A 10,080-nucleotide genomic window follows, 5' to 3' on the forward strand; every position below is an offset into this window, starting at 1 on the left:
CCACCCAGCAGCTAAAAAGCCATCCAACATTAAATCAACAGGTGAGCTCTATGAGGAACAGCAACCTTAGGTTTGGTGTGAGGCACCAGTGAGAAACCAAAGAGAGAGGGGAGTTGCAAGATGTTTGCTTAAATCATCTATTCAGTATTTGTAAAGCAAAGAAACAAAAAATCCAAATGAGATGCAAATAGCTCCTGAACTGAGAGATCTGCATTTCCCCTGAGCATGCCATTCAGCAGATGACTAAACCAGTTCTATTGTTTATGCAAAGAAAAATGTGCAGCTTTCCTTGACTATGCCCATCTGTGTGTCTTAACCTGGAGGCAAGACTGCCAGGCTTGCTGACCTCCCAGAGATGGTTATTTATTAAAGCCACTTGCCTGGGAGCTGCCCTGCCTTGGCAAGAGCATTTCATTGCTCCCCCAAAACAAATAAGCTCTATCTAGTCAATGATATGTACAACTTTCTACAGTGCCATGCAGTGGCTCATCATCTTCTGGAAGCAGATGTGTTTTGACATATACATACTATATGTTATGGAACAATGTTGCTCATACTCTCTCTTGAGAAAAGAGGCTTTATATTTCAGAATGTCTGATGGTTTTTGTCAACTTCTTATGCTTGCTGTAAGCTAGTGTCTCCTGGTGCTATGGTACATTCTTACCTTTGCCTGTGGACTGTAACGAGCAGGACTCAGATGGGGAGAACAAATACAAGTTTATAGGCTTGTGGCTTAGAAACCCCCAGCAAAAAAATATGCTAGACAAGATTCAGGCTTTACCTTCTTTGTCACTGATGTTGTGACTCACAAACAAGGCTGGAAACTCAAATGATGAAATATTTTAATACAGGAAGCTGTCTAGGAAGGAAAAGAACATGATTATTTCTTAATGCAGTTGGACTGTTTCATACATGTTTTCTTACATCAGAGTTAATCCCATTCCGATATTTGCATGGATTTGCATCTTACTCACTTAAGTGACATCCAGCACATGTCTAATGAAGGTCTTCTGCCTTTGGGGTGACTTGATGCCACTTGGCATGAGCACAGACACTGGGGAAGGGACAGGACCTCATTCAGACACAGGATGTAGTACCATTTCGGGGGTCAAGTCAGAATCCCACCTTGATTGCCCAGCCTGTGTACGTGGATGCATGTGTGGGCTGAACCAGAGGCTCTGGCACAGCCAGTCAGGAATATGAAGCAATCCACAGTGACAGGCAGGCTTTCCCCTGGGTAAAGTCACAGGGAGACTGAAGCTGCAAAATAGGAAACCAGTGAGGGTACAGGGGAGGGACTGCTGCTGCCTCCAAGCTCTCCATAGCCCCTACCAAAGCACTACAGGCTGCAAGCGAGCAGCAGCACTTTCCCTTGGGCTTTTGCTGTGGAGCCCTGCTGTCCTCCCTCACCACTAGCAGGTTTGCAAACCACCTGGCTCTGACGACAAACTCTGCCCTCACCCTTATCAGCTCCCTGTTTTGTTTCAGGGCCAGGAGCAGAGACAAACCACAGTACTAAGTGCTGGCTCCTGGTGGCCAAGGACAGGGTGCCAAAACAGCAAGGCTGCTGTCAGCCCTTTAGACAAAGGCTGCAGCCCCATGAAGTCCTTTACCTCTGATAAGAGAGCAGCCCAAATCCTCACGCTTTAGATACCATCACCAGGCAGTGCAAAAAACACTAGGGAGATAAGGAGGGTGAAGTGTTTGTTATTGGAGGGAGCACAGCTCTGCGTGGCTGTGGCAACAAAACTCCCCATTACCACCTGGGAGGTGTTTCTTGCCCTCTCTCTCAGAGGCTCAAGACCTTCCCATTTCCCCTAAGCAATCTCCTCTATTTACCAGCGCCATGCAACTCCCATGCGGACTTTGGACAACCTGTGATAACGCCTGCTCTGTGCTTGGCTGTGCAAAGCTATTTGTCCCCTGCGGCGTTATTATGGGACTCCAGGCCCAAGACACATACTAATGCAAATTCTTTTCATTCCCCACTTTCACTAGAATATTCTGGGCTACATTAAAGACCATAAACTACCTATTTTGGTATCAAATTAATCAGAACATTCCTCAAGTCTAGAGCTGCGTCTCAGAAGAACTGAAAGAAAGACTTAAACAAGCAACCACTTTGCCAAAGACCCAGCTGCAAGGAGGAAGCTACTGTGACATCTTAAAGGGCTTTGGTCATTGCTTCCCATGGTAGCATTAGAAATGCAGGCTGAAGCCAGTCCCCACAGATGGACATACCTGTGTGGAGGAACTTATGAATAGTTTTGATGGGTGTTTCCTTCACAACAGAAATGATGACTTTTTTTAAAAGTTTCCTTTTAAACAGCTTGTGTGGCCTTTGAACACCTAGAACATATCTGCTTAGGAAACACTATCCCACAGAGACAAAAGCATCAGAAATCTTATCAGCCCAATCTGCCATAAGCATTTTTATCAATTTCTTCAGTGCCATCAGAGCTAAGAAAATTAATAGCAGAGTAAAGATGTATTCCACAAACACAGATTTTGTTCTGCTTGTGTTTTATGAACAGGCTGTACAGTAAGGAAGTCCTAAGGGACATCCAGAGTTTAAGTATCTTGACTTTGCCAAAATCCAATATATTACTGTAAGCCTTAAGCTTACTTAAACCATCCAGAAGCAGGCTTGCTCTATCAGGTCAAACTAACCACTCTAACTAAAAAAATAAAAAAACATAATCTATATAAGATCACCCATTTGTGCCTCTGCAGACAAGCCATTGCACTAGAAGTTGCTGTGCCCGGTTAGGCATTTAACACACTGGTGCCTCAGCACAGAGCCTCCTATCCATAGCACTTCATGCACACTGCATAAGGCAGTAACACTCCTCCCAGGGTTAGCCAAAACCAAGCCTTCAGTCATACAAGGAACTGCATCTTTTTCCCCCACTTACCCCTTTTAACTTTCTGTCCTTTGTAATACCTTCATTTGCTTATTACCCTTCTAGCTTTTAAAATCTTCCTTTTTTTCACTGTATTTTTTTTTAACTCAACAATGAAACACCTTGCACTAAAAGTTTCCTACATTCACATCATTTTTTTTAAGCTTTCCCTAAAAGTAAGGTAAAAAACCTGTTAGGTGCTTTTGTAGAGCGCTTAATTGTTTCGGGTCTTCTTAAGTTAACACAACTAAAATGCAACTATACTCCCTCAAACACAAAACAATACCCAGAAAATTACCTAGCATTTCTTTCTTCTTACTTTACCATCCTGCTGCTCCCCAGATAAACTGCAACAGGACTCCAACCTCAGCAGAAAACCACTGTGTGTGATAAGAACAAAGCTTTCCCAGGCTCCTTTTAAGCAGGTCTCGCCCAGTACTGAGGCTATATAAGGGGGTAGGAATGATGATTATGTTCAGGTGTATAGGCTGTATCTCTGATTGGGGATGTGTAGGTTAGGGATGAGTGCTCTTAGGTACGTTTACAGGTTTTTGTAGATGGTGCTATTATTGTTTGTTTTTTTATATATATACTGAAGATAAATGTTTTGGTAGCTTGCTTTGATGTGTTATCATTAAATATTTTTGTTAGATTAGTTTAAGTAGATATTTTAAAATATTTTTTTTTCTTTATTAACAACAAAACAAGTTCTGTTTGCTTAAATAGCCTTATATTGGGGATGAAGGATATTAATTTAGCTAAACTGAGAATTCAACTTCTAGTGCTCTCCAGATTGACTCCATTTCTAAAGACAATATTTTTTTCCCCTGAAGGGCTAACAATTCTCATTTTAATGGGGAAATGTAGGTTGGAGAAAATTGTACATTTAATTGGCATTTTTCATTCTTGTAAAACCCACCCTGCTAACTTGCCATCTGGTACTACTTACAGTAAATGTAGTCATGAGAAAATCTAGTTTTAACAGAATTTAGTAGCAATTGGAGTTGTCTCATTACTTGTTAAAAGTGTGCAAGACATTCTTCTCCCTGTGGACTTCTATATAAAATATCGAAGTTGAATGGTGTTTGTCATAGAAGAAAAAAGTTTGTGTGGTGGACTCTTCAATGCATTTGCGGTGGTTTTTTTTATTCTAAAAGTTCTCTTTCTCATTGCTACAGAAAGTGCTGTGATACAAAGGATGTTCTGGTCATTAGCTGAAGTTAGCAATGTTCTGCTGTATTGCTCATTTGTTTTGCACAAGAACAATATTTAATTGCATAAAAGCCTTTTGGGTTATTTGAGCTGGGATCCCACCATTGCTCTAGCATTTGGTCCTTGCCCAGAGGCTTGTAAAAAACGAAGATTGAAACATGATAATTTGTGACCGGCTTGCTGCTCTCAGATTGGGAAGCTTGGTGTACGTTTGGTGTGCTTCTAGATGGGAAGCTTTGATCTTTGAGTGGGAGGAGTTTCATAACTTCAAAGAATAGATCTGCCACAGAATTGGACTCAAATTAACATACTCCCCCTTCTGTGCTGTGTTAACCCCATTCGGTGTAAATGATTGCTAGTTTAAGTGCTAGTCTTGCCAACTGCTGTGGTTTGAGAATCCTTTCTATTGGCTTAAGTGGCAAAGACCCTATAGGTAAGGGACGGTTGGTGACTAACAAAAACACTTCATTAATAGTTGAGCATCAAACTGCCAGCTCACCTGGGCAACTTCTGTTAGTAAAGGCTGCAGCATGAATCTAATCAGAGCCACAATTTGGGAACATAATTGAAACCTTACCAGAAGCCGCATGAATCAAGATCAACATCCAGCTCTGCTGTGCCGTCCGCTTTTAGCAATCTAATGAGTGGGTGTGAAAGCATGTGCCCCAGGAGCAGGGAGGTGGTGAGAAGGGGGGTACTGTGCTTTTGGGGTTACCTTTACCATACATTTGTAAGGCTTAGAGTTTACAGGCTTTTCAGTATGTGACGGGCAAAGACTACTGTGTGAAAAAACACTCTGCTCATTTGAAGGACGTAGCTTTCAGAGTACAAAGCAGTTGGTTAGAGATAAGCAGTGGAGAGCAGAGGGATGGACTTTATCATCATCAGCTGTCAATCGGGAGGTGTGTTTTCAAAAGCAATGAGAGGAGAGGGCAGAGTCCTGCTGTGCATTAATCCATGACATGTCCTGTGTTTCAGGGTGGTGCAAAATCAGATGCCTGGATTGGGTGTGAGGCAAGGAGCCACGTCTACCTGCAATGAGGAAACAGCAGCAGGCACGGGTGTGGAAGGGGCCAGGCAGGCTGAAGAGTAAGGAGCAAGGAGGTCAGGAGCGCTTTGAAACGGAGATGCTCAGATTGCATGTGTGTGTAGCCAGGGGTGGATTATTCCTGGGGGACTGGGGGACTAGATGATCTTTAAGGTCCCTTCCAATCTAGACGATTCTATGATTGTATGATTCTGTGACTGGAGCTGTGATGTCTGCATCGGCCTGCCTGCCTGGTGCTCCAGGGTGGCAGATTCCTCCAGGAACGGCTGATGAAAGACCTGGCCCTGACTTCCACAATGGGCCGGAGATGGGTTTTGCCCTGTCTGTTGCTTATTTCACCAGCAGGAAACTTGAAGGATGAGACGTTCTGTGAGTTAAAAGATTGGTTATTCTCACAAGCAGTAAATGACCACTTTTAAAAAGTGGTGTAGGAGCTGTGCAGTATTACCAATGTTAGCAGTCCAAGAACTCCTAAGTAATCCTAAAGTGATAAATCGGAGTGAATGGATCCAGTAGGGAAAGGCTTTTTGTAATTTCAGACTTCCTAAGTGTTGCTTTATAATTTAAAAGTTGTGGCAAGCAGCTTGTCTGTGTCATCTCTACAGGTGAGCAAACAGTGGTCACAAAATGCCTTCACAGCTTGTTGTTAGACTGCTGAACTGGACACTGCTAGGGACAGAAAACTGCTCTGAAAAAGATGACAGACAAGGTCTGCAACAGTGTGCAGGAAAAAAAAAGAGAGAGATACTTCGATTTGCGTCATGGGGAAAGGTCATGGAAAGGCTGTAAAATGAGCCTCCCAATGTAGCACTGTCCTCCTCAGTCTTTGTCTCAGAGCTGGAGATAGTAAGGGGAAAACTTGATTCTTTGGAAGCTGTAGATGGCTGTGGGGTAAAAGTATGCTCCCCACCAGACAGCTTTGGTCAGCTCACGAACTTCTTTCATTTGGGGTTTCTTCCCTGAAGCTTGCTGTACGTGAAGGCTCTGGTGGCACTCCTGTTACCCCTGTCAACAGGTTGCTTTTAAGAGCAGCTAGCAGAGATTCATGGAAGGCTTTAGTAAGTGCTCTCCCAAGGGAGCCTGGTGCATGATGTGAATTGTGGTCATGGCTCTGAATGTGGTGGAAAAGACTTCAGCACTTTACCAGGCAATAGCCACTTGCATGATGGTGCTGATCTAGGCTATAACCCCTAGCTGGATCTAAGAGGAAGGGAGATACACAGGATTTTTTCTCCTGCTGTGGGGTAGTCCTGGAGGGCTCTCCAGATGTCCATGCCAGTGTCTCAGAGGCCACATCAGAGTTGAATTTCTTACAAGTTCAAGCTTGTGTTGTCTTCTCAGAGGGGAATGATCATTCACAGAATGCTGCCATGGTTTACTGAGCTCTTTCCCCTGTAAAAGGAGAAAACCAGGCTGGGAAAAGGCCACAACCTTTTGTGGTCACAGAGTCAGGCAGAGTAGCTTCCCTTCTGCAGGAAAGAATTCCTTCCTCAAATAAACCCGAAGCAAAGTGGAGACCTCAATTAATGCTTAAGCAAGGACTCGAGGCATTCCCCAGCATGTGTGTTATGCAAGGGTCAGGTTCTGCTGCCCTGATTCCCGTTCCTCCCCGAAACTTCAGGCGTTTAGGCACATGCCTCAAATACATGAGCAGTCCCACCTACTGCACTGGTCTGCCCCAGAGCATCCCACTGAAGCAGAGCCAGCGGCACTGACACCCACTGGTCCTATGTCTGGGATCACCCAGCAGCAGGAGCATCAACCAGGCAGTGATGAACCCCTCTCCCATGTATCTCAGCTCTCTTCCTGCTTCCATAAAGGATCTATAGGAGAGACAGATTAGGTGAAAAATTAACCTACTGCATTTTTTGACTGTATAGAAGCTCATTTATGCTAAACCAGAGAGCTGAGGACATTATAGGATCCATGTAAGCCAGTGAGATTCCTAAAGACAGCTTGTTATTTGCAAACTCTCAGGAATGGCTGCACCGGACATCTCTTCCTTGCACCTGGCCCCAAATCCCACCCACTCCCATCACATAAACACCCAAGAGGCAATTTGGGGCTGGGGTCTCAGGGGAAATGCAGCTCTGGTTATAAAACTGCCTTCCCCTTACAAGCTGGGGACCTGTATTGTGGTGCAGCTCCTTTTCTGCCCAACTTGGATTCCTGCAGTAACTCTTTCCAGCCCCGGGCATGGGAATGGAGCTCTAACCACAACGTGGGTACCACTTCCCAGTCCTGTGGTGTGAGGAAAGGACTGGAGGTGCAGGATGGAGGGGGCGGTATCGATGCTGCCGGGCAGCCTGGGGCAGTCGTGGGGAGGAGCAGGGCTGCAGTGCTGCCCTGCATTCCTTTCTTCACAGGCTGGTGGGCAAGACAGGCTGAGAAATGAAGTGGGTGTGCTACACCCTCCCCTACTCGGGGCTCTCCAGCTGCCACCCTCTGCCAAAGCTAGTCACTCTCTGAGGACTTGCTGGAAGGCTGGACCTTGATCAGCTGCATTTTTCAACACAGGACTTGTCCTTAATCTGCTGGGATTAAAAAGGGAAGCTGTTTTAGCTGCTCCCCAGAATTTAGGTGGTGTAAACAAGTGTTTTGCAAACCCCAGGACCAACAACAATCTGTTGCTGCAAGCAAAAGCAAGCACTCCACCCTAGTTGGGGCCAGGCTGTGAGCTTCACACCGGAGTTTGAGACACCAAAACCGTGGTCCCACTAATGCTGGTGATTGTGGCTGCACCCAGAAGCTGGTGCCTGCCCTGTGGAGTGTGCAGGACTTGTCTACCAAGGGTTTGGATGTGGGTCCAGCAGAGTTGTTGCATCCTCTCACTGGTTAAAAAAGAAAGAAATGGGAGGGATGGCAGAGAGGCTCAGACAACAGGTCACTGGATTAATTTAAAAGTACATTCTTCAATAGGTTCAGTCTATTTCACAGCTTTTTTCTGTCTGCCTGGCTTCCAATGGCCACCAAGGTCCCATCTCCACTGGCAGGGGATGCCAGGGAGCTCTGTCTCAGTCACTCTCGCTGCTGGATCCGTGGGATGCTGCCCCGTGGCCGTGCTGTGGCCTGAGGCAGGCAGGCAGTGCTGCCCTGCCAGCAGACAGCGAGACCTTGCTGACAGAGGACACGCTGCGGGCCAGGGGCTTGGTGGGGAACATAATCGTGCCTCGGGGTGCCTCTAGGAGCTGCCAGATCTCCCCTGAGGTGGAGCTGCCCAGATACTCCCAGGGTTGCCGCCCGCTGCCGTCCCGCACCTGGACCTGGCACCCCAGCTGCAACACCAGCACCCTGATGACAAGCTGGTGGCCGTGTATGGCAGCCAGGTGCAGCGGAGTGTACCCACAGCCCGAGCGGGCATCCACGTCCAGGGCCAGCCCGGCCTGTCGCGCCGCTGCTGCCAGCTCCTGCAGGCCTGGCCCGTCCCCGTGCTTGGCCAGCCAGTGAAGGACTGTGAAGCCTGACATGAAGTCCCGCTGCAGGGCCAGCTCCGGCTCTTCCAGGAACAGCGCCCGCACCTGAGCCCAGCGCCCCGCTGACACTGCCACCAACCAGGCGTGCTCCCGCTGCCCCAGCGGCACCGACAGCCCCCGGCTTGTGACATTCCTACAGCAGCTCTTGGTGGGCATTGTGCGAGGCTGCCGTCCACAGTCATTGGGCAGCAAAGAGGTGATGCCCTGCACGTCCTGCAAAGCAAGCTGGCACCTGATGCTCCTGAAGACAGGCAGAGGTGCTGGGGGGCTGCTCTCCGGGGCCTGGAGCCCTGTGGGGAGCTGTGCTGGCAGCAAGGACTGGGATGGGGGTGGCCTGGCAGGTGGGGGCTGCAGGGACTGGGATGGGGGTGGCTGGGTGGGGGATTGTGGTGGGGATTGGGATGGGGGTGGCCTGGCAGGGGGGGTCACAGGGGTTGTGTAAACCTCTGGGGCGCCTGAAAGGAATATGAGAACTACACCCTTAGATTTGCCTGCAACTTTAATTTTTCCTGTACGAACAGCGTTGAGCATTTGTTGTGATCTGGAAGGTCACTTGTGCACTATTTAAGTTCTGCCTCGTACAGAAAGGAAATAGCTTTTGTGTCACCTGCGTGACCCAAATGAGTTTCAGCACAGGACCAGCATAAGCGTTGATGAAATGTATAAATGAGAAAGGGGAGCCAGAAGGTCATGAAATTTGTATTTTAATATAAATTTCATATGAATGTGGCTCAGGAAGCAAAGCTGTAGTGTAGAGGTCGTATAGATGAGACGGCAGCACTCCAGGACGTGAGGGCAGTAGCAGGGTTCGGTACAGGTGCAGCAGTGTGGCTTCAGATTGGGTTAGTCCGTTTGGGTTCAGCACCCCGGATCCCCTCGGCAGGAGTGGGGATGGCCTGGTGGGCAGTTGTTGCAGGGACCTGGACTGTGATGGGGGCAGCCTGGTGGAGGGCAGCGCGTCTGGGCCCGGTGAAAGCGGTGGGGACGGGGACCGGCTGGTGGGTAGAGTCTGCAGGGACCGGGACTGGGGCAGCACCGCCGGGGCGGACAGCAGCGGCAAGCACCGGGCTGGGGGTGGCTCGGCGAGGGGTGGCTGCGACGACCGGGATAGAGGCGGCTCGGTGGGGGACAGCCCCCTGGGACCCGATGACAGCAGCGGGGACTGGGGTGGTCCGGTGGGGGGGCGCCCCGCTGGGCCTGCTGAAGGTGGTGGGACCTTCAGTGGGGGCACCCTGGTGCGGGGCTGCGGCGGAGACCGGGGCTGCGGCGGAGACCGGGGCTGCGGCAGCCTGTCAGGGGGCAGCGCCCCGGGGTCCGATGGCAGGGACTGGGCTGGGGGCGGCCCTCTAGGGCGCTGTGGCGGCAGGGTCCCGAAGGGGGCTGACCCAGTGGGAGGCAGCACGCCGGGCCCCGGCGGCAGCGGTGGGGACCGGGACCGGGACGG

At 48.8% G+C, this 10,080-nt stretch overlaps 1 protein-coding gene across 1 annotated transcript in view; it reads right to left on the bottom strand.

The window, feature by feature from the left end:
- Positions 1–8,177: 8,177 nt before the first annotated feature.
- The window catches only part of SOWAHB (sosondowah ankyrin repeat domain family member B), a 2,481-nt gene continuing 578 nt past the window's right edge, over positions 8,178–10,080 (bottom strand). Inside the window, exons 2-3 of the mRNA XM_014957769.1 lie at positions 9,557–9,990; positions 8,178–9,048 (exon numbers count right to left, since the gene is read on the bottom strand). Of these exons, the coding sequence (XP_014813255.1) occupies positions 8,178–9,048; positions 9,557–9,990 (1,305 nt within the window). The remainder of the gene's footprint in view (positions 9,049–9,556; positions 9,991–10,080) is intronic.

Source organism: Calidris pugnax, unplaced genomic scaffold (genome assembly GCF_001431845.1).
Source record: "Calidris pugnax isolate Ruff unplaced genomic scaffold, ASM143184v1 scaffold349, whole genome shotgun sequence".
NCBI lineage: Eukaryota > Metazoa > Chordata > Aves > Charadriiformes > Scolopacidae > Calidris > Calidris pugnax.